This window comes from Anarhichas minor, unplaced genomic scaffold (assembly GCF_050575085.1).
Source record: "Anarhichas minor isolate MPS153535 unplaced genomic scaffold, ASM5057508v1 ptg000003l, whole genome shotgun sequence".
Taxonomy (NCBI): domain Eukaryota; kingdom Metazoa; phylum Chordata; class Actinopteri; order Perciformes; family Anarhichadidae; genus Anarhichas; species Anarhichas minor.
In genome coordinates, this window is record NW_027466449.1 from 17,535,111 (window position 1) to 17,560,006 (window position 24,896).

The following is a 24,896-nucleotide window of genomic DNA, read 5'->3' on the forward strand; positions in this document are numbered from 1 at the left end:
TCAGTCATCCAGCTGGCAGAGCATGGCCACACCACGCTTTATCCAGTGTTCAGGGCGCAGGCTAGTGGGCAACACCATGGAAATGACAAAGTTAGTGGAGTGGCCTGTGGTGGAGAGGGTGCCCTTCCTCTCGCTGGTCTTGTAGAGAGGGCAGACGTACAGCTTCTGAGCCTCATCCATGCTCTTCTTTTCAGCTGCTCGGGAGAGAAGGAAGCAAAGAGACGAAGCAGAGAGTCAGGAAAATCAAGAGGAAACTAGAATTTTCACCCCGTGTTGGTTCGTTTGTCCAAAATGTCGTCACTTCATCATTTTATCCTATTTAGACGGTTGTGCGAGATTGTCATAATTAGCGTATGAATTCTTGAGTTTTGATCAAAAACGTGTTTTGTGATGTCACAGTGACCTTTGACCTTTGACCGCCAAAATCTAGAGTCCAAGTGGACGTTTCCCCCAAATTTGAAGAAATTTGCCTTAAGGGTGTTTCTGACAAGAATCACAAGAATGGGATGGATGTGAGGTCACAGTGACCTTTGATCTTTGACCTTTGACAACCAAAATCCACTCATTTAATTATTGAGTCCAGGTCAGGCGGCAACCTCCGGTTCTGTGTCTTAAAGCTGCATTCTCTCTAATGGCCATCAGTACCTCAGTAAACATTGTAAACATGAGTTTATGGTCTCAATCTCTAGTTTTAAAATGCAAAAAAGCCAAGATGGCGATGGTCGTATTCCAAGATGGAGAAGGTGAAATCGCCGAAGTGGAGGCTTCAAAACGGCAGTCCAATGGATGAAATCACGATGACTACGTCGACTTCTTATTTACAGTCTATGGTCCAGGTGGACGTTTGTTCTAAATGTTAAGAAGATGTCACGCTCACGAGATGGACGGACATGAAATCGCATCTTCAGTCTCCAGCCACAGTTGTGGCTCTAATAATGTGTTTGAATTAGACACCTCGAAATATGAATGGCGTCAATTTCATCTGTATGGTAATATACTTACTGGGTTTTATCCAGATGATTGGCACCACATCAAACAGGACTTTGGGGTGCTGCTCAGCCAGAACTCCACTGATAGGGAGACAAACAATAGTTACGGTTTATCAAGTCTTCTTCACTATCACAATATATAATTTTTTAATAAAAAATAACCCTAGTATTAACATCTACCTTCCTTTATCCCATCGAGCTCCATCCAGAAACAATCCGTTAACGTAAACACCGTCCTCAGGCGGTGTGTCCGACTCATCAATAGGAAGAACCTGCAAGATAAAATCATGAGGACAAAACCACAGATCGGTTTACTTTTAGGGTCATGAGAATATCTTTCAGGTGGAGACAGAGGGATTACAAAGTGTGCATCTTTTGACCTGATAATCAAAGCCTAGCAGGTCAATGGGGATGTGGTACTTCCTGGCGTAGTTCTGCATTGCCCCAGTCAGGAAGGCCTGGGTGAAGAAGAAGCCAGATAGCCAGAACACGTTGGGTTTACTGGCGTCGCACCAGTCCTACGGGGCACACAAATGAAAAGTGAAGTCAACAAAGCTCCCATGTGATCCTGTTCATCTAAATGATCTTTTCTTTTAAGCACTCTCACCTGCAAAAACTTGAGCCTTGAGAGAAAGTCAGTGATGTAGCTGCCCAGAGGCTTGAGGCTGGGGTAAGAGCACTTGGCCCATTTCTCTGGGACCTTTCCCACAATCAAACCGCCCGCGACGGCCTCCAGCTCAGCATCCATCACCACCAAACCCTTGATGGCCTTCAACAGATTCTGCAGGCTCACACGGATCGTACTGCACAACCTGAGCGAGAGAGAGAGAGAGAGAGAGAGCAAGAAAACAGCACTGAAGTCATACAGGTGATGATGCGCTGTGTGTCTTAAATGTCCGCACGGAGCCGCTTGTCCATACGTGTTGTAGCGCTCCATCTCTTGGACGAGCACAGTGTTCATGCTCTCCCCGTAGAGCACTGGGAACTTCAAGAGGGCTGCTTCTGTGTCGAAATTAGCTGGAAGCTGGGTGGGGGGAAGTAAGCAAGTGTGTAAGTTAAGAACATACAACTGAGTGCATGTAGATTACAATCAATGTAAAGGAAACTGGCAGGAAATTGGCACTTTATTGGAAAGCCGCACTTGAACTGGTGTCATGTGTATTTTTCTGCGAAAAACTGCGAAATGATGAGGAGGTTTGATTAGTTTGTACCTCATTAAGGATGTCATTCGCGATGTCGAACAGCGTGTTGTCACTCCCAGAGCTAGCCCCTCCTTTAGCTCCTCCTCCCTGGGTGAGCAGCAGCGAATCAAACAGCAACTTTGTCTGCTGGAGATCTTTAGAAATGTCTACATTTTCATGCATCCCAAAAATCTCTGGATCCTGCCTGAGCGGAAGCTTCTGGAACACAACAAAGATATCGCCAATCAGTTGGAAGTCATAACGGAGGAAAAAGGAAACACACAAATACATATTTATCCGATACACGTTCGTTATCTCAGTTGGCTTTACCTTGATGAATACAATGTAGTCGTCGTAGATAGATTTTGGTGGGGCGAAGTAATCGCCGCTAGGTGAGAAAGGGTAGCAAAGTTTCTCGATGATGTCCTGGTTGTAGAAGTCGGCCAAGATGGTCATCAGGAGCCGCCTATCCCAGTCGTCTGTCACGCGGCCGCCATAGTTACACTCACCTGTCAGGTAAGTTATGGCCTCGAAGGGCACCTCATCATATTCATTCACAAACAGCTAAAGAAGAAAACAAATTAAATGCATTTTTAGGTTCTTGTCATGTAGAAACGTGGCCACTGAAACTGTGAATGAATACCTGCAGCTGTCTGATGCTCATACGCAGGTCAGACTCATTGAAGCCGTAGGGAATATTCCAGCCCAGTGGACCAAACTTCTTCCTCTCCTGAACAAGAGCATGGAAGAAACACAGTCCATACAGGAGCTTCTCCCAAATCTAGTGGAGAAATCCAAGAGTCAGAGGATGTCCTTCGTATAGACCAATCAAATAAATATATGAGAATTCCTCTTCTCACCAGCTCCTTATTGGGGCAGCTAGTGAAGAAGTTTGAGTCCGAAACAGGATCTGTCTGGTAAGACTGTAGCAGGTTGAGTCGTAGTCCTGTTGGAGGCTCGTTTGTCATCTTCACCCCGTTCTGCAGGATGGTCACTGGAAACTGATATCAGAAAGGGTTTTTCTTCAGAACTATAATCAGAATAAATCTCTGTCGAATGAGTCATTTATATGCATTGAGCTTTACCTTGGGTGAAGGGTAGCTTGTGAGCCAAAGGCGAAAGTCCGGGTGGCATGTTGCTGGACTGAAGTCCTCACAGATTTTCTCCAAGTTGGACATCCAGGAAACGGCCAGGTGACAATTCTGCAAACACACCCACGTCCCCTCCTGCATGGCTGTGGATATCATTTTGGCAGCGATGGGCCCTTGGCCCTGCCCCAGAGAGATGGACTGGAACTTGGCACCGTCCATGTTCTTGTCACTGGCGAACTTCAGTAAGCCTGTGGAGGGATGCTGTTATTATCTCCGTCAGGAGGATCATGCGCATGCATGCGTCCGTGAGTGAGTGAGTGTGCACCTTTCTGTCTGTCCACGACTAATTTCACATTCTGCTGCAGCAAACTGTATAATATTTTGGGTGGCCAGTTTTGGCTGCATGCTCAAGGACCTCTTGTGGTTTCGGTGACTCACACATTTTTTCAAAACACCTTTTATTGCCTGTTTTATACTGCTATTGACAGCCTAGGTCCGGGGTTAGCCAGTTGTGGGTTGTATTCATTCAATCAGACAATACAGAAGTGGAAATTACAGACACACCTGCCAGAGATCTGCACTCAACTGAGTGCATCTTTCCAGTTGCTAATGCTTTTCAGAGGAAGCATTATATGGAACTTTGACAGTTAATCATTGGAACTGTAGGTACTTACTAGCCATGGGATCAGCTCCCGGAGACAGCACAAACACAAGTGGCACGGTGGAGTTGGAGTCCAGGTAGCTCTTACTCAGGTCAAAGGGAGGGGGCTGGACAAAGTTCTTCCCCAGTTTGCCAGTCACAAATTTAGTCACAGCTGGAACAATCTTGTCAGGCCTGAGACAACGAACAATGATCATCTTCTGCAGGTCATTGAGTTGTTCACACCATGGAGCGGGCAGAAGAGTGTTGCTTGGTTCTTTGCTGTCATAAATAGATTTAAAGTCTTCTGGGCTTTTGATGAAAGCCTCTCTGTGGAATAAATAATACATAGATTCACTCCATTAGTCAAAAGGAATTCATGACAACAGGATAGTGACGTTGCAGACATAAAGTCATAAAAAAAACATTTTTTGGTTGAGTGAGTGATGCTTTTTACTTTATTCCTTGTAGGCCAGACAGTTCGCTGGCTCTGCAGGTCTCATCCCAGCTCTTGTCCTGAAGCCAGCTGGGGTCGGGGTTAGCAACGGTGTTCTGCAGTCCGACTCCTCCGGTCAGGAAGAATGTTAAGTCAGAGTATTCAAACTCTTCTTTAGCACTGAGTGGATAAAGAAGAGGACAGCACACTTTCACATAGTACATCTTTATCTGAGCATGTGGTTAAAAGATTAAATCAAATTCTAATAATGTAATTCATTCGACCATCATCACCCTGTAGCTTGAACACTTACAGGAGTAGGTTGCAGCAGAGGATGAAGGAAAAGAGGAGTTTGTCCCTCTCAAACAGAGAGCGACAGACGTTACAGTACAGGTTGTAGGTGAAGTGATCGATCAGGTTTTGAAGCCGCCTCTCCAGGATCTTTGACTTGTTACTGTAGAATAAAAGACAACACACAGGAAGCTTCAGATGAACACAGACCAACTCCTAAAAGTTAATTAAGCCTATGCTAAAGGTTCATGTCATATGTCAGTGTGGAGTTTATCTGTCGGATCTTGCTGACTGAGTCTCTTGTCACTATTTCTTCTCACAGTCAAGTATGCTTAGAGTACAATGAAAAATATTCATTATGACCACAATTAATACTTGTGGTGTAACAGTAGAAAAATGCAGATTTCATGTGTGTGCAGGGCACATCTGCAGCTCCACAAGTATTTTCACTCTGTCCTTCATCTGTCCTTCATCACAACGTGTCATGTCTTCTACCAGACAATAGGAATGATTTGGAGAGAATGACACCAGTTCAGGCATGTGTACCATAAGCATTGACACAAATCTCTTCTCAATCTGACGGAAAAAAAACAGTTGCTGCATTAATCCCCCTCTTTGTTAAACGTGTGATTCCTGTGTGATATCCAAGCTTGTGTTTATGTACAACAGATGGAGATCATTTCTAAACAGCGGGTAGTCATAAAGTCTTGATTCGTTACCTTTTTTTGAGGACACTGCAGAATACACTTTATGTGCGTCACTCACCTGTCTTGTATGGAGTTAACGTAGAGGTTGACAAACCAGCTGAGAGAGTACTGGTACATGGGGTCTATGTTGGTCAGATCAGCAATGCTGAAGAACAGGATGGAGGAGTGCTTGGCAATGGCTCTGTAACCCTCTCTAGACTCTGCTATCTTGATCTCCGTCTTCTCTGCAATCTGGGAAATACGTTAAACAGTAGGACGTTGGAATACCACACATCGGACTCATATTCACAATCCGGGTCTGGAGTTATTTGTGCAATGTCCACACCTGCTGCTTCTTGCTAATCTCATTGGACATGATCTTTGCTGAGTCTAGAATCTGAATAGCGCTCTCGTCCTCCAGGATATTTCCCTCGGAGGACTGCAGTGTCTCCAGGATATTCTCCTCGATTTCCTTCAGCTGCCTCTTATTGTCAGCTGACTGCAGGATAAGAACGTTTCTCTCCTCTTCCAGTTCCGGCCTGTAGAGGAGATGAAGCAGAAACGATACTCTGAAGAAGTGATGCGAAGTATTGAAGTGGTATACCGGCGTGAATGTTTTATGAGCGATTACCTCTCCTTGGCAACTACAATCCCCAGCAGCTGGTCCTCCAAGCCCTCTGGGGTGATCATGAAATTGAGCAGGGACACCTTGGTGGCCAGATCTGGTAGGTAGTGAGGGTTCCTCAGCTTAGTGGTGATGTAGAAACGGAAATCGCAGGAGTACTCGATCACAGTCTCCCCAAGCCTGATGCAATCCACACCGCCTGGGTGAAACAAATAGTTCCTTAAGTTCGAATTTTTTCAGTTGTAGCTTCACATTTAAATATCAATTGCTGTCATCTCACATTCACAGCACCTTGTTTGAAGGTTTGTTTGACCAGCAGTGGCTCCAGCGAGGGGTCCAGCTCCTCTCCTACATTTTCCAGCAGCAGCGGTGTTCCAAATTGAACACAGTTCTCCAGAGTTCTCATGTAGTCCCCGTCTGTTAGCTTGATTACATTCAGGTTGTTGTCTTTCTCTGAATTCTTCACCCACTTGTTGGCCTGACCCTGAGGGTCAATCATCAGGGGCCTACAAGACCACAAGCATTAAAGAGACAGTTTACCCCAAAATCAAAAACATTCCTTTTACCTGTGGTGCTATTTATCAATCTAGATTGTTTTGGTGTTAATTGCCTAGTGTTGTAGAGATCAGCCATCGGGGTGTCTGCCTTCGCTCCAATATAATCGGACTACATGGCACAAAGTGCCAAAAAAATACATTTGAAAAACTCAAATGATGTCTCTGTCCAGAAATCTGTAATCCACATAAATTGTTGTGAGCAGTTTCATGCAGGAACCATGATTGAAAGACAACATGTGTTGGCTCACATCTTTTTGGAGAGAAGACATTTCTACGGCTGATATCTCTAAAACTAGGCAAGTTACTAAAAACAATATGTATATTTGATTTCTGGGTGAACTGTCCCTTTAAGAATTAGTTGAGTCTTAGGTTGAATTTTATATTTTTCTTTTCACATTTCACTTTCACATTTAACCAAAAACTGTATATTTTTCCCAAATGTATAAGCAGCAATTAATAAATTAAACATTTCAGCAGTACAGACTCACCATCTACGTGAATTACTGACGATGACACCATTGTCGATGGAGAAAGAGTCACTAGGAAGGCCTGCGATGTTCCAAGCCCTGATCTTAATGGGATCTCCCAGAGTCTTACTGAGAGAGAAGTCGTCTGCTGATGGAATGTTCTTAGACTGGAGATATCAAGGTTGGTGAAAAGAAAGATAATAAGCAATTAAATACCTCTGAACTCAAAGAAGGTGGCTTCAAAAAAGTCTGAATGAAGAACCGGAGGACTTGTACTTGGCAGAGTTTGGTCCATGACTTGGTGCAGTCCTGTCTGAAGCCGGCAGTGAAGGCCCCCAGGTAGGCGATGACCCCAGCGGAGATGAGAACATCTCCAGTCAGGTTATCATACGTGTTCTGCAGGTCATCGGCTGCCTTGGACCATCTAACGACGAGATTCATTCAGTTCGTGGCATATATTGTTTGTAGAAAATAATAACAGAACATTTGTGTGCATCATCCCGACCTGGTCTTCTCTCCGCCCAGACCACCGATGAGCTTCTCAGCCCTCTCCAACTTCCTGGCACACAAATCCACCTGGAACTCCAGCTGGGCCTTCTCCTCTGTCTTGTCCTCGAAGGTTTTCTGAAGGGCGGCCAAGCGGACCTCGACCTCCTTTAGCTCAGCTCGCTTCTGGTCCAGCAGGCCCATGGTGGCAGCCAGGGACTCCTGCGCCTCCGCGAGGCTGGCCTTCTTTGGAGCCACGACCTTAAAACCAAACAGAGATCACAGAATGAATTGAAGCACACACACATGCATATATATTCAGGACCAGTCAAGAGAAACACGTCTATGCAGAGCCAGAAACACTGCACCTTTGCCACCCTGTCATACACCTCCATTGCTTTGATCCACTTGCACAGGCCCTCTGCTGCAGAGGAAGCTTTTGCCACAATACTGGGGTCAAAATCAGGATTCGTCATGTACTCACTACGGATTTTTTGCATCACAGGCAACTAATAAAAAGGAAAAGTAGAGGCGTAAGTCAGAGCAAAATACAAGTGGCATTTATTCTTTTTTAAAATAATATATTAAGAATGCATCTTTCCTGACACTTACTGGAATATTGTCCTTGTCATATTCTTTAAGGTCTCGTAAAAAGTTCATGTCACTCAGTAGCTTCTTGCTTGGACCCCAGTAGTCTAAAACCTAAACAAAATAAAGAAAACGCATTACTCATCACGATATTACTAGAAGTTGCAATGTTAAAATATTCTCGATGGACAATCGTGATTTCTTTATACGGCATTTTTTCATCTCAGTCTAACCTTTTTTCCAGTCCCAGCCGGGTCAGCTATCTTATCCGGCTTTATCTCCTTCATCACACACACGGCGGACATCACCAGCTTCACCCCCGAAGGAGGATTTTTCATCGACTTCACGATTGTGACGTCAGAGGGCTGAAATTCAAACAGGCAGCTCAACTTAATCAACCGTCTAAACTGCGGTGGTCTGAGTGGCTACACTGCTGAACGGTGCTCACCTTCAACGTGTTCAAGGCCTCCAGGGCGGCCTCCAGGGCCGGGATGGCCTCGGCCAAGTCGCTCTCACACTCGTTCTTCAGAGCCTGAGCCTCATCGGCTTTTATGGTTGCTGCCTCCTCGTCAACACGCACAACTTTACTTTTGGCTTCCACCTCTACAGACTCCACTTCAATCACCTAAAAGTCATCACATCAAACAATTACATTCAGAATATTCATATGAGCTGTATAGGTCAGTCATTCCCATTTAAGCCACATGAGGGAGCCTGCATCTTCATATTGTTGTGATGATTGTAGCTGACAAATAACATTGAATCTAATATGAAAGGCTAACGTACATTCTGTTTGTTTTACTGATGAGAGGTAGTAGCATTTTTAAAATGCATTTATTTGGTCTCCTTTATAAAGTATTTAACATGTGTATTTTTCAGTAACACATGCATAAAACAAAGTTGTGATTTATCAAACGTATATCCCTTCTAAATATGTGGTTTACTTGTTCAAGATTATATCAGGTCATGCGGAAATGGCAGTAAAAATGGTCAGGAACGTTCAATTAAGCACAAATTTGCTCTTCTTACGATTTATAGATAAGGCCTGAATTGGGAACATTATGGTTTATCATTTAATGTATTCACCTTCATCATTTTGTGGTTGTCTATCTTTGCCTGTTCCAGTTTGGGCTGCAGGTCTACAAGTTCCTTCTTCATCTCACCGACCTGCAGGGACACATTGTGAAAATGACTTAAACGCAGCTATGCTGAACATTTTTAACAAAAAAAAGTAGTCCTGCATGTACCTGAGATTCAGCGAAGGCTAGTTTATCCAGACCGTTGGTATACCTCTGTTTTGCTTTCATGACAGTTTCTCTCTTCTGAGTGAGTAGCAGACGGAAAGCTGCAATCAGCTCCAGGTAGGATGTGGGTGTCACGTAGTTATAGCGACCTAGCTCGGAGAGGAATCTGTAATGAAAATCATCAGTGTAATTAGGACTCATAATTTACCTCTGAATATACAAGTTATAAATAACCATGTCTTTTACCTCTGTGAGAGCTGCTTGGCAGACGTGTGGAATGTTTTGCAGATGGGTATGACCCCCTGCCTCTCGTTCTCACTCATCTCCAGTGAGCCCAGGAAGGAGTTGGCTACTCGCTCAAGAGCCTCCTCTGGCCACGGCTGTCAGGGCAGAGAGAAGAAAGCACAGTGAAGATAGGGAGAAAGACAGACTGCCCACACTGTTTAGTAAAGCATCTATCTAGAGCCCTACTCGCACAGTACAAGTATTACCCGGGGACATCTGGTAATTTGTAATAAGTGCGAGGGTCATATGTGATCTTAATCCTGTGTGAATCTGCCATGTCTGTAACCTGTCAAGAAAGAGGTCATGTGATGATATTAGTCACGTTCGAATCGGCATCTCTGTGATGTTTTTTCTTTTTCTTTTGGTCTTTTCTTTCTGGTCGAGAATCATGGAGGCTGCGTTGGGAATTATAAATAAAAGTTTTGACAGCATTTTGGGTGCAAATTCAAGAGGCTCATTCGCACCACAGTAAGAGGTATTTGTGAGTATCATTTAAACATAATTGTAATAATAGTCCTCTCCAAATACTAAAGATGAAATACACACTATAAGCGATCATATATTCCCAATGCCTGTACAGCACCTGGAACCAGTCAATGGTGCAGCAGTTGATTAGAGATGGAAATTGGCGCAGGCGATTTCGAAATGCACTTCCAATCGGACTGAAGGCCACAACGATGTGAAGGTTCTCTCTACAGCGTGCCACGAAGAAGGCGAACAGAGTCAAAGGACTCAACTCCAAATTCTTATTGCCAGCCTGGGCAATGGTACGTACTGTCTAGAGAGGGAGACGGAGAGAGAGATGAAGTACATTAAACACACATGCGTGTGGCCTTTAAACAAGGTAAACATTGCTCTATATAAGGATAGGATATAAATACAGTTTGTGACGACCTACCTCCATGATCTCTTGCTTCTCGTCTATGGCGAACAGATTGGGCACCTCTCCTGTGTTCAGGACACTGTCCACGTCTTCCAGAAAAGCCTCATCTTTGATCTGAGCGTCAGTTAGCAAGAACACTGTCTTCTGACCTTTCACCCCGGCATTTTTCAGCAGCATCTAAAGTATAATTTAAAGCAAGGAGACAGGGTATTGTTAAAGTCTTCCACAGCTGTTTTGAAAATGCGGCAAGAATCATAAGCCAAGATCAGAATGGCACGAAAATAAGAAGAAGTGATACATCAGAATTACAGGACATACAGGAGTATGTCCTAAACCTTGAGGCTGACCTTAAGGTCGTCTCTCCACTCAGTGATGCCATAGCTCTTAGAGATCTCAGGCTGGAACATGGCCATGTGGGCCATGGACGCGGCCAGACGGGTGATGGACTGGCGTCCGCTGCCTCCCACTCCCACTAGCAGGGCATTGCCTCCTGGCTGCTTCAACACACGGCTGATACGGGACAGGTGCTCCAGGACATAGCTACATAGTGAAGACATTTTTTAGATTCCATGCAAAGACAGAGTTATAAAAACATAATTTCATTAACTTACTGCACAAAGAGTCAACTCATTTGATTGTATATTCATTCTAAGAATCAAACCCTCCATCTTTTAATGATTTTACCATTTAATAAAAAATAGGCTACGGCTAATATTTTAACAGTGCGTGTATTTAGATTGACTCTATAATACCAAAGATGTTTACCGAAAGATGACAAGGTTCATACGATTCTTGTTTATCTGGTTGTATTCATCGAGACACGACTGCACCACTTGAGAAAAGCTTTCCATTGACGGAACCTCAGCGTACAAACGCTCATCATCCTCCAGGTCGGGGTTCATGTAGTCACCAAACAGAAGATTCCGCATGTCTTCTTCAACCAGCTGAGAAAGGAAGAAAATGTATGGAACATATTAAAACATATAGATTTTACTAATCGTTTCATTCTCTCTAGTGTCCACCAGGGGGCGACTCCTCTGGTTGTATAGAAGTCTATGAGAAAATGACTCTACTTCTCTCTTGATTTATTACCTCAGTAAACATTGTAAACATGAGTTTATGGTCTCAATCTCTAGTTTCAAGTCTTCTTCAATACAGCATGATGTTCATTTAGTAAATTATGCTCCATTTAGAGTCAAACAGACCATAAAGCAGGGGATGCTTTTCAGCGTTTGGTTTTACTTAGCTCCTCCTTCTCGTGTCACTTCTGGTTGCAAAAAAGCAAGATGGCGACGGCCAAAAAGCTGAACTGGAGGCTTCAAAATCGTATCTCACAAATAAATGTGTGACGTCACGGTGACTACGTCCACTATTACAGTAATAACAGGCCAGAGCAGATCCTCTTCTTTCCTGCATTTCCTGACAAACTGTGAAAAATACTACAGCACTACAGCAAATGGAACTGAATCTCAACTTACTCTGCTGCTTTGCTTCAGGTGATCAAACACCTGGTCAAAGGACTCTTTGAAGTGATCTTTGAGGATGCTGTTCATCAGCTTGTAGAGCCATGCTCGATCGTTGTCATCCACCAGGCGGTCATAGTAGACGCGGAATACCTCATGGACAAACAGGCGTATCATAGTTTGTTTGTTCTTCAGTGAATCCTTCTTCAGCAGCAGGCAGCCTTGGACAACGCGTGAGAAGTCCCGCAGGTTGAAGGTGTAGTGGGACTTGGCAGGAGTTGGAAGCAGGTTCTCCACGGCTTTCTTATACACCTTTGGGAATTAAAACGCATACAAGTAAAGTATTAAAGCATTGGAAAACACAGGATATGACTGATAAGAGCATTTTGCGCATGCAGGAACAAACATTTCTTTAATTTGAACAGTTCATGTGCGTTTTCGGGGTGACTCACTTCCATTGTAGCTGTTACTATTTGGTTGCCAACGGTGAAATATTCCGGTGGGAATTCATTGTTTTTGAGATAGAATGCCACCACGCTGGAGAAGATGCGAACCATGGTGTCGTCACTGAAGGCGTTGATGCTAAAAATGTTGAAGTGCCGCAGGAAGCGTTGTGTCACAGCATTCCTGCCACCGCCGGGGGGGCCCATAGCTGAGATGAGCTGCAGGTCAACGAGAGAGATCCTGGAGGTATCCTTCAGGTCATACCTGCCAGAGAATAACGGTAAATGAATTACTCTAAAGCAGTAAACATACTCCTCTTCCTATATTATCATTCTCTAATTTTGATATGAAATTGGCATCTAATAGTGGATGGGTTCATACCAGTTTCCATGGTCTATATACTGTCTTAGAAGCTCCACGGGAGGCTGCGCTCCAAACTGTTCCAGTGCAGGCATGTTCATGTCATCTACAAAGATGACACACTTCTTTCCCATGGGGGGCCCGAGCACGCCCTTCCTTCTCTTATCTAACCTGGACATGATGATATTCTGGAAGACGCAATTAATACAGAATCAACACATTTATTTCAAATGAAACGTGTGTCCTGTCTTGATTATTACAGTCTAATTATGTTTTCCTAGCGATCAAAAACTCTCTGCGCGGACATTCTTTCATCCCTGCTTCCTAAACGCTGACCTGAGTTTGGTTGGCGCTCGTGCGAGCTGAAAAATTGATAAAGAATGGCAGATAGCGGTCTTTGTCCAGATTGTTCATCAGCTTTTCCTTCACATACACTGACTTCCCGGTGCCAGTCGAACCAACAAACAGGAGAGGCCTAAGGAGAGAAACAGTGGAAAGATTTTGAAAAAAAAAATGTATTTTGTCAGATGAAAGGTAATAATACCAGGGTAACATAAATAAGAAACACTCTGTAGAATATATGGCAAATAATTTGTGTGTATCAGGGCCACTGTGACCACCGAGAATACTAACACTCCGTATCTGATGCAGAGGTCCATGAGGTAGGTGTAGCGAACTGTGTCTATCGTGGGAACAATGATCTCCTGCACTTTGGTGTTTTTGTCCCCCAGGTTGACATTCTTGATGGCATCATTCCAGTGAACCCAGCGGCCTTTTCCTTTGAACTATTCAAGAGATTGCAGTGTGATTTACAGATTTTAAACAAAAATAAAGAATCCTCTGAGTGTCATTACACCACACCTCATAGAAGTAGTCATACACCAGCCCGTTCTCATCCATTGGACACTCCCATTTCCCCACAGAGGCGGGGATAGGGTGTTCGTCCGTCTTTCCAGACAGGGTCAGCCTGCAGAACTCATTAAACTTCTCCCTGCTGTCTGCATCACAGCTGCCACCCGTAGACCACACCAGGGAGAAGGCAAAAGCCGCCTGCAATCACAAAAGAATAAGAGGGGAGGTGCCATACAAACATATGATTTCACTGAAATGGAAAGTGCAAATACAAAAACTCAGAATAATTTGCATGGAGGTTTGTAAACAGCCGTTCCAAAACAAGATTTTTGAATAAATAAGGTTGTAATAGAATTCAAAAATGACAAATGATTAGTCCTTTTACCATGATCCAGGTGCGAATATTTTTATCATCAGGACTTATTTTCACAGGTTCAGTGAGCAGCATCTCAAACAGCCGACACAAGGACACCACGGTGTTACTGTTGCTAGTGGAAACAACTTCCTGTGAACAAAACCATAATCCGCCATGACAACACGTCTGTATTTTATATATAAATAAAAGTGCACGTCTTGATGTTCCACAGATATTTGTTGTTGATGTTAGGTTGTTCCTGGGCCTGGGGGTTCCCTTACTCTGCAGTGTTTACGCAGCACCCTGAGGGCAGGCGGCACGAGCCAGTGGAAGAGCTCCAGCAGCAGGGAGCGGTTGACGGGGCTCTTCAGAGCATCGGGAAGATTGTTCATCCAGGAAATCACTAAGGGCTCCCAGCCCAACTGAGACGGCTCCATGTAGATCATACCACATCGACTGACTGTGGCAGGCTGCAGTGGAAGAAAACAACCGAAGGAAACCAAAAGAAGACCTTTTTATACAACATCCAATTACATCCTGTCAATCAGGCTAGGTACATTGTTAATTCCCATTGGTTCGAGCATTTTGTTGCATAATAACTAAATAAATAATTCATTAAACTCCAAACCTCCAACTCACCGAGGCCTGTGATAGATCCATTGCTTCAAAAATCAGACTCATCTGATTGGACATTTGGATGATCTCACCACTCATCAGGCACAACTGTGGAGAAAGAGAAAAACTTAAAAAGGTGTGTGAAAAACAAATTAATAAAACTTATCACGCATATTTACTGTGCATTATGTACCTTTTTGTTGTCATCCAGCACAGTGTTCATGCTCTCAATCCACAGCGTATCTATGGGACCATCAAACACCACCCATTTGCGGTCTGGCGTCTCAGCCGAAGCGAACTCACGAAATGTGTTGGCCACAATCCCATCTGTCCACTAATAATTAGGAAAAGGAAGAAGTAAAAAGACTAAGATGACGAGAGGGCCTCCTGTTGTGTCCCAGATTGACATCAATACTCTAAATACACAGTATTTATCTCTGATGCAGAATGAACGCAAGAGGCACAGGTTTACCTCATGGGAAACTAGGTCAAACTGTCCAAAGAGCTGTCCCATGGTGATGGACTTTGGGTTCAATGTCCTGAAGATGATCCTCTCCTCCTCACCGTACCCTCTCTCATTCATGAGAGTCAGCGTGTCAGCGAGAACGTGTAGCACTTTGGTCTTACCAGCAAAAGGCTCCCCCACCAGCATGAACCTGATACAAAAAAATATATATTTTCATACAATATCAGATATTCCTTTCAGCCGTATACTTTATAACTGTATAACTGGAAACATGCTAAACAGTATATCATCATATGATAACAGTGAAAGTGAAATACAACATACCCATGCCTGACTATCATCATCTCATATGTCTGGATCATCTTCTCTAAGAAGACCTGTGTTGGCTGTACATTGTGATTTTTACAGCACTCTTCAGCAGCCTCCAGAAACAGCTGCCAAGGATGTGAGAAAAAAACATTGATGACAATTTACATGACAATGTTAATAAATGCTCGGGTATTGTTAGACTAAGAATAAGAAAGAATCAATACATCTGACCTTATAGTCAGCCTCAGGAAGGGAGATGCCCGGGAACAAATCGCTGGTGATTCCATTGAACAGTGGAATATCATGGGAGAGAAACTTGGGCTCATTGACATCCTTTATGGACCTCAGGAGCTGGACATTGTAACATGTGGAGAAAAGTGAGAAGTATATAATTAGAGCATACAGTATAGTCTCTTTGTTATTATTATTTCCACCAGGAGGATAATGCAATTCTGTCATATGTGTGCCTGCATGCGTCTGTGAGTGAATGAGTGTGCACCTCTGTGTCTGTCCACAGCTAATCTCGCATTCTGCTGCAGCAAACCTCATAACATTTTGGATGGCCAGTTATGGCTGGATGCTCAAGGACCTCTCATGGTGACTCACACTTTCTCATAACACCTTTTATTGCCTGTTTTATACTGCAACTGACTTGTCACTCACAACTCTTAACCGGCCCCGGCATATACAATGAGTTTGAGCCAATTGCCTGCATAAATCGTCGCTTGTTTTTTAGTTTGAATGAAGTGTGTTTTACGACGCTACATCACCGATTGTTAGTTGGCTCACTTTTATTGTTTTGTACGGTGTGTTTGGCTAACTGCTAGCAGCTAACGGAACTACCAGTGCACACACCGCTGAGTACACCGCGCAACTCAGCTGCTGCTACGCAGGCAGACAGCTAGGTGGGTTAAATTTGGTTTTTGGCAAGATTGTAAAAAATGTTTTATATGACAACTTTGAGCCAATTGCCTGCATACATTGCCCCTTGTTATTGAGTTTGAATGAAGTGTGTTTTAGGACACCTTACAGCCCATCGGTGTCTAGACGGGGGTTTACACAACTGTGGGTTGTATTCATTCAATCACACAATACAGAAGCAGACACACGTGGCGGATATCTGCACTCAACTGAGTGCACTTGTCTACTTTAGCAAATATATTCATTTCAGCACAATTACCAGTATGTCCTCATTCTCATCAGGATACTTGAGCTTGAGGTTTCCTGCAGCCACAAGTACAGCTTTGACGGCCCTCATGCCATAATCATAATGGAACTGGGAGGAGAGCTGCTCGGAGCAGAGCCTGTAGGTCATCACAATCTTTACTGACAGTGGTTTGGCATTGAGGAAGCCATATGAATACAGAGAGATCTCTGCAATCAGTGCGTAGTTGGGGACCATCATGGCCACTGTTCGGAACAACACCTACACCAGAGAAATGAAAGACAAATTGGGTAGCTGTAAATGTCGGACAGTCACACACTTCTTTCTATTATGTTACATTAAAATGAAGGGGTGTAAAAGCACCATTGATTTAATACAGGGTATCATTTGATGATGAGCTGAGTACTGCAGTTATTGCAGAATAGACAATATTTTGAAATTGACATTGCCAACCTACAATGCCTGATAAATTATGTGTTCACTGATTACAGACCTTGAGGTTGTCTGGGAGTTCTGAGCGTCCTGCATAGCCAGGGTTCATTGTAATGGACACAAAGCAGTTGGGATTGAGTTTGAGCATGGTCCCTTCGAAGTCAAAGTACTCCAACTTCAGCTCAATGGCCCTCTGGATGCAGAGAACCTGCTGGGCCACTACAGACAGCACCTCCAGCTCAATGCGGTTGAACTCATCAAAGCATGCCCACGCACCCGATGAGGCCAGACCTTTAAAGAACTAGAGAGAAATTGCACCAAAAGATTGTTTAGAAAATTCTGCTTTTGCATTATATAGAATTAAAAACATTCTTGCTGGTGTTACTTTGCCCATGGCGAGGTAATCCAGTCCGTCAGAACAGTTGAAGACCACACACTGCACAGCTAGAGCTTTGGCTAGATCCTTGGTGGTTTCTGTCTTTCCTGTTCCAGCTGGACCCTCAGGCGCACCACCCAAATTCAGGTAGAAAGCCCCGATCTAAAACAGAGGGGAAGCTTATGAGTTTAATGTTGAAATACCTGATCACTCAGCGTTATTCTAAGAAAAGAGCAATCATGTTTAATAAGCAGGCTATTCGTCAGATATTTTACCAGGGTTCTGTAGCATCTGTCAGTCAGTGGGGTGATGACGAGACGCGGCGAGTTCCCCAGGTACTCGTAGGCGTACTTAACATCACAGTTGATGATGCGAACACGAACATCATCATTGCTCCAGTAGTAACGAAGCTGGGCTAGCCACTGGAAGTCTGTTTCATTTGATACACCTGTTAAAAAAACGGAAAAAAATAATATTTCAATTTTTCAATTATGTGCTATTCCTAAACTAATATAAAAGCTCTGTTACAGTCGATGCCATGAGGTACCTTTCTCAATAAGCTCCGAGACCACATCCCTGGCATGGACGTCGATGGTGACCAGCGCTCCCAGTGTGATGCGTGTTTGTTTAGGCAGTTTCCCTCTCACCAGCTCCACAATGTCATTCAGCTGATTCTTGAGTTGTTCATAGTAGTTCTTTAAACCCTACAGAGAACAAAAGCCCAATAACTATCCGGCGTTCCTGTTATGGTGTCAGGCTCATAAAAAGAACAATTTAAGGCAGTTTATCAGGAGTGAGACATTGCTTTGTACCTCAAAATTATACAAATAAAAAAATGTGTGCAGCTCTATTAATACTTCACAACTTAATTTTTTAAAACAATAAACTTTATTTCCATTAATTAAGTTATAATTAGTAGTATTTGAAAAGCCAACAAAACAAGTAACATTTTCAGAGACAAAGGTGTAAATCCCTACATCAGCTCCTGCTCTAATGGCTTCATGAACCTCCAGGGTCCAGAAAATCTGGGAGGTGCAGAGCACCACCTGCCCAGGCCACTCCCTGACCCACTGGCTCCGTGCACTCTCAGCGTAGGCCTGTTGGCACAACCACACTCACTGACCCATTGATTTATGTTCACTCATCATATGATACACACACAACATGATGGTATTAGAGTTAACAAAGCATTACTGTGTATTATTTGAGGTATGGGAACAGTGATCTCACCACCCTGGACCGGGCTACTACATCTCGGACACTGCGAACCATCACATCCTCCACCTGCACCAGCCACTTCTCCACAGCTCCTTTGGCTTCAGACGTGGAGATGTCCTGGATGAGCTGAACACGCTCACCCTCGCTGCTGTACATGGCCTGGGTGGAGAACAGTATGCAATTCAATAAAGGACCATCAACCACGGTGTTGTGTAACAATAACAAAAATGTGTGACAGCCTTGCCTGGATATCCAGATTGGGTAGGAAGTCCAGTTTGGAAATACCCTCAAAGCACTTCTTCAGATGGGGTTGCACCCGCAGTGGGTCCTTGTTCTCAGACAGAATCTCCAGCATTTCATCGTTGGACAAGAAGAAGAACCTGGCGGCAGCATTGGTGGTCAGTATCAAAATCTGGGATAATAACTATGAATTTGGTCAAAAGAAACATTGCAGTATGATTTGGTCTACCGTGGAAAGAAGAGACGCTTCTTTTCCAAATAGGCATTCAGTCCTTTCATGATGCTGTCCAGGAGGTTGTTAGAATCTTGCAGTTTCTCTAGCAAACCACTCAGCGAGGTTGCTGCCAGAATCTACAATTACCAATCATCAGTTACCATAAACTTCTTTTAGAGTAATCTGTCCAGCATCAACTTTTTTTCGATGACTATACCTTAGGGTCCTTAATGCAGTGCGTCATGACCTCTTTCCAGTTTTTGTCAACCGTTTTGAAAAGTTGTCCCTCTTCTGGAATCTGCTGCATGATGTCCTGAGAGGAGAAGATGGGCTCCAGATAAAGCCACTGGGCCTGCACCTTCAGCCATTCGTCTATAGTTTCCTGGATACGAAGCAGACGCTCCTCCCATTGCTGAGGTCACAGAACAAACAGATAAATCTCTGCAGGACTGGTAAAACTGCAAACTGAGAATTAAATCATTATCATTGGGTGGATAAACTCACTTTGATCTCTTTTTCAAAAGGTTTGACGAACGGTGAGCCCCTCATAGTCTGAGTCTTCACAATCTGGTCATCGAGCATAGTCTGAATCTCGTCCAAAGAGGTCAGGATGGACACTCCGGTCTCCCTGTAAGGTTGATGGTGGAAAGAAATGCCATCCCAGACATGCACCATGGTTTGCATGGCCTTCTCCATGGAGAACTCCTACAGAGACACATAAGCGGGGTACACAGCATTCAGCACATGAATTTAGTATTACGTTTTTAGCAAACGCTGTAGAAGCAAACACAAATGTCAAAGGTCTTACTTTACTAGAAGCGACGCTAATGGACTCAAACTCTTCCAGGTAAGGGGCCAGGTTTTGTTTGAGAACTTTGCGTAGTGTCGTACCAGAGTCAGGAGTAAGGTCGTACCCCACTATCTCTGACATCTGATCCCAGTGGCGAGCTCTGATGCCTGGATTGCACAAGATGGACACTACGGGGATATGTTCCTGTTGGTGCAAACACGTTCAACATGCTGGTTTAGCATCAACAAGCAGGACTTCACTTACTGCAAGACCTTACAATGAGCCCCTTTGAGATGACAGTTAAATGTGATACCTTGAACTCTTTGATCTGCTCCATTACAGTGGAGCACAAAAGTACTGTGGGGCTTTCCTGCTTCCTTGGATCATCCTCACAAGGTTGTTGCCTAGTCTTCCCAGCAATCTTCTCCATCTCTTGCTCGGCCTTATTCTGCTTCTGTTGGAAAAACTTGAGCAACTTGAATATCTCCCTAAAGAACTTGTCCACTTTTACTTCCATGGTCTCGCCATTCAGGTCCTGAAAGGAACCGTCCATCCATCTATTCACACAGAAGATAAAAAATGGTTATTAGGGGAAATGTTTCGATTGAAACACAACAAAGCAGCAAGCTGATATCAGACCTGTTTTGTGTGCGCTGCCAGTTCAGCACAAGTCCGAACAGCTTCTGATACAGTGAAATACTGGCTTTGATGACCTCAACTTCTGGGTAACATGTCTGGTCCCATTTGTAAAATAACTCTTCACTGTTAATGAAGACGATCTCCTCCTCAGCCTCCTGGAGAAGTTTCTGAACCGTTCTGACATCCGTTACATACTGAACCAAAAAGTGATGACAAGAGTATTATTTTCCATTGTACAGCTAGAAAACCACACTAAAATGAGTTTTTACGATGCTTTTCTACAAGGTTATCTGAAAGTGCTAGTGTACCTGCTGCATCAACTCCATCTCAGAGCAAAGTGGGAACTCCTCAATCCTGCGTCCCAACTTCTCCAGCTGTACCATCAATCTTTCTCTTTGAGCGAGCAGCTCCTGCTCCCCTTTCTGCTTGGCCTTCTGCATCACCTAGAAAATGACATAGCCATCCAGAATCAGGGCGTGCTTAAACAACAACCATGATATACTGTGATCGGCAGACACAAGGGCATTACCTCATCACTTCGTTCAAAGATATCAAGGATTTTATGCGGCCAGAGAAAGAGGGTCGTATTGAGCTCCAGATCCTCGGGCTCGATGATGTGGACATCCAGGATGTAGATCAGTCGACAGAAGGCTTCCTGTCACAACGCAATGTGGTAAAATGCTGTTAGAATTTATAAAAGATAACTAAGATCAAAATGCTTTAGTGTGAGATTCAAGTTATTCACCTTTATTTTTTCATTAAGTTCTGTGATACCCTTTGTCTTAGTGAAATGAATGCGATCAATGATCTGGGTCATGTCTTCTGTACTTTCTGGTACTTTCAGAATGTTCTCGCTGATGGTTTCAAATTCAGAGCAGATCCTTTGAACAGACACAAGAAGAATTGTGAGAAGAAACAGCCTTTTAAACGCAGACAGTCATGTTAAAGGTGCAGTGTGTAGGATTTGGCGACATCTAGCAGTGAGGTTGCAGATTGCAACCAACTGAAACTTGTGCCAATTGTGTAGAAGAAGAGTGTTTGGTTTATCAAATCTGTTCTACTGTAGAAACTGTAGAAACATGGCGGCCAGCTCCGTGAAGAGGACCGGCTCCATATGTAGAAATAGACAAAAACACAACGATTCATATTTCCAGGTGATCATGCACTAAAGAAAATAAACATATTACTATTACATTCCATTTCTACCAATAGATCTCCCTAAATGCTGCACACTGCTCCTTTAAAGAATGTCACAAGAAGTGACTCACTGTAGATTTAGCTCCCGGTGGCTGGCGATCACTTTCTTCACAAGTATTTCAGCATAGTTTTGGGCTTTGTTGGCCAGCCCCAGTTTCAGCTCTTCACAGTCCAGATGGACCATCGAGAAGTGGGCTCTTGCTGGAAGGCTGATAATCTCCTTCGACAGAACACGAAACTCCTCCACTTGCTGTAAAAAGCAGTGAGATTACACATCGACAGTCATCCGATGAACTCATAACAAGGCAAGAATAGATCTATAATGTATGCGGCATTACTTAAAACTTCATGATTTGTTACCTTAGTGTACTCATCAAAAGAGTGCTCCTCTTCCATGAACTTCTCCACTCTGGCCTGTGCCGTTCCATTGACAAGCCAGTCATAGTTGTCAACTGCAAAATAAAGCAAAAAACAAAGTCAGGAATAAATGGAAATAGAATTAACGGGGTGATGATAGGGAATTATTGGATTATAAAACATCACCATAGCTCTGGAAGTGTTTGTCAGCTTCCTCTAGATTCTTGCACACAGCGGTCTTCACGGTGACCCGAGCCCAAGCGAGGATGTGATCAGCCATCTTGGCATCCACAAACGAAGGCACATCTTGTGCCAGCCATGACGGGATCGTGTGCACCTTCTGTGGGGCGATGTCATAGATATCAATACCAGCTCAACATATTTTGATTTTTTACATGAACTGGTCATGAAGTGGTAATTTTCCTTGAAATGGCTTTCACACATGACCTCACCTGCAGTGTGTTTGTGATGGCATTAAGAATCTCAAAAACAGAAGCTTCCAGATCTTGTAAGGTGGGATAAATTTCCATCTTTTCATCATCGAATGTCAAGGCCATACGAAAGAGGGGCAAACGGTGGCGATTGCTTGGATCAAACAGATTGACGAACTCCTCTACACTTCTCTGAAGCAAGGATTTCAACTGGGAATTAAAAAAGAAAAATGCCCATGAGTCTAAATTAGCAATCAAGGAACGTACATACAAATAATGCTACAGTAGCCATGCATTTCATTAAAAAAGCAACATGCCATATAAATGAAGTACCAAACAAATCTTCTGTGAAGGCTAAATTTTGACATGCTGCTTGTACAAATCACTAAGGAGATATACAACAAGCTATAAATGCACATAAAGTGATGAGATTATAGCTCACAATCTTGCTTCACCAATTCAATTTGCTTTATATGCAGCTGAAAACACAAACCTTAATAGGTTTGAATTGTTGACGTGTCTCTTAGTGTTTTATCTATTTTTTTAAAATGTTTTTGTTGTGTAGAAAAGAGATTACAGAACCGGTTCAGACCAGTACACGAACACAAAAACAACTAAAAGAGATGATTCAAGGTAAGACAAAGACAGACGACAAAAACAAATGGGACAAAGGCAAACTGAGGAGTATAACATGTGAACTGTGTGTGTGTGTGTGTGTGTGTGTGTGTGTGTGTGTGCGTGCCCATTTTACGTGTGATCAGGATAGAATTATATGAGGCTATAGGTGGAAATATGGGATACATATATATCTACAAATAAATACACATATACTATACATCTCTTAGTGTTTCTTAATGTATGTCTCTAATAACTGACATTTTAACATAATTCACAAGTACTGTTTTTGATTCAGTAATGAGTGAAACAACCTTAATTTAAATTCCTTTAAATGGTTCACTATGACTCAAGCCAGCATCCTCTCACCTGATTGGAGATGAGGGTGGACACACAGTCAAAGAAGGACTCCAGTTTCTCCTCTTTAACTCCCCTCAGTGTTTCTTTGCTCGTTAATACGTGGATGACTTTGGGAAACCAGGTGTTCATGATACGATCTTCTGTCCTCTTACACTCCATGGCCATTTTGTTCTGCAGGCTCTCACAGTCCACGGGTCCTGAAGCACTGGAGCTAAAATCAAAACCAAAAAGAAATTTGAGCAAATCTTCTCATGAAGAAAAGAAAAGTAGTCGTGCGGTAATTTCAGCAGCGCCATGATGCATTCCTGGTGTCTTTCCTAACCTGAATTCTGAAAGATCAACCAGGACCAGTGGAGAAAACGTCCTGTTGCCAATATCCAAGACGGTTTGCATGACCGGATGAAGAATGTGCAAATTGGTTTTCATCATCTTGCGGCTTCTGATAAAGCTCTCGTGTGATGATTGGTTGAAATCAAGAATTCTGGGAAGATTGGAAATGTAACTTACAAAAGGGCATTAAAAAAAAAAGACCAACTATTTGGTTATCGTGGATAAATCACTCACTTTGGTTGGGCATCTGTCTGTTTGTCTGAGACAGGACCTTCTGGATCCTTTAGTACCGTGTCCACTGAAGGAAGTGAATATGGCATAATGAGACATGGTTCACCTGAAGTCTACATGTACTCTGAGAGCATAGACACAGACACAAATAACTGCCAGTTACCCGTGTGCTTGACGATCACATTGTGGAAGTTGTCGCTGACTTCCTTGCAGAGCTCCTGCAGCAGCTTATTTGTGTCAGGGCCCTCTGTTAGCTTGGGCGACACTCGGGCAACGATGGAGTCCATCCACTGTGGCTGGATTGGAGCGAATGGGCGGCTCTCTACACACCGCTTCAGGAACGTGTAGTTCATCTGAAAATGGGACCACAAATTAAATAGGAGACACCTGACATGCATAGAGATTAAGTAAGGTTTAGTCTCTTCACAGGTCAAAATAAAAACACATCTTACCCTACGCTTCCGCTCCTCGCTTAGCATCTGAAAAGGAAGTATTGAAATTATATTGTGCAATATTTGTACATACATTTATATTTAAATTGTGTGCACATGTAGAATGCTGTCATACATACAGAAGGTGGGAACTGTGGTTCTGGTGACTGTCTGTGCACTGCTCCCCTCTCTTTGCTCTGTCTGTAAGCCTCCATCGCTCTAGACACCCTGAAATAGTTCAGTCAACAAACTGTCACATTGCATGGAAACGGCCTATACTTAATTATTAACTGCCTAAATGACATGCTGGGATCACTCTCTTATGGGCATGGCTATCATTGAGGTACTGACAGAAAAACAACAACAGCATACAATATCATCCGGAGCTGCCTTTGCTGCACTCTGCTCCTCGTTCTGTGCCTCAGCAGTTTCTTGTGAACCGCTATCTTCTCCGCTATCTCCTCCATCGTCTGCTCCATCGCTGCGGCGGTCGGTCCCACCTCACCCCGGTCCAGCTGCGTACCTGCAATCGGGGGCAGGACTGGAAACTTCGACAT

General features: G+C 43.5%; 1 protein-coding gene across 1 annotated transcript; it reads right to left on the reverse strand.

Moving 5' to 3' along the window:
- dnah12 (dynein, axonemal, heavy chain 12) lies at positions 1 to 24,896 on the reverse strand. Its single transcript, XM_076100821.1, has 73 exons — positions 24,712 to 24,896; positions 24,480 to 24,567; positions 24,361 to 24,387; positions 24,072 to 24,261; positions 23,912 to 23,975; positions 23,670 to 23,828; positions 23,357 to 23,552; positions 22,394 to 22,582; positions 22,128 to 22,281; positions 21,945 to 22,036; positions 21,656 to 21,834; positions 21,133 to 21,268; positions 20,917 to 21,042; positions 20,696 to 20,830; positions 20,388 to 20,581; positions 20,062 to 20,305; positions 19,767 to 19,952; positions 19,463 to 19,663; positions 19,176 to 19,370; positions 18,974 to 19,095; positions 18,749 to 18,884; positions 18,517 to 18,663; positions 18,264 to 18,383; positions 17,834 to 17,990; positions 17,562 to 17,734; positions 17,296 to 17,448; positions 16,972 to 17,211; positions 16,494 to 16,739; positions 15,545 to 15,664; positions 15,329 to 15,438; positions 15,011 to 15,194; positions 14,732 to 14,872; positions 14,563 to 14,646; positions 14,205 to 14,393; positions 13,954 to 14,073; positions 13,578 to 13,766; positions 13,350 to 13,501; positions 13,053 to 13,191; positions 12,738 to 12,904; positions 12,365 to 12,620; positions 11,928 to 12,224; positions 11,215 to 11,393; positions 10,797 to 10,989; positions 10,465 to 10,626; positions 10,150 to 10,344; positions 9,528 to 9,661; positions 9,285 to 9,447; positions 9,124 to 9,204; positions 8,486 to 8,662; positions 8,271 to 8,402; positions 8,062 to 8,151; positions 7,818 to 7,958; positions 7,469 to 7,710; positions 7,240 to 7,387; positions 6,985 to 7,130; positions 6,231 to 6,445; positions 5,946 to 6,138; positions 5,661 to 5,853; positions 5,394 to 5,566; positions 4,651 to 4,791; positions 4,359 to 4,517; positions 3,936 to 4,231; positions 3,256 to 3,509; positions 3,031 to 3,171; positions 2,814 to 2,951; positions 2,501 to 2,734; positions 2,201 to 2,389; positions 1,910 to 2,013; positions 1,597 to 1,801; positions 1,370 to 1,507; positions 1,170 to 1,261; positions 1,003 to 1,070; positions 1 to 194 (listed from the first exon to the last, which is right to left on the reverse strand). The coding sequence occupies exons 1-73, from the start codon at positions 24,894 to 24,896 to the stop codon at positions 1 to 3; spliced, it is 11,892 nt and encodes a 3,963-aa protein (XP_075956936.1).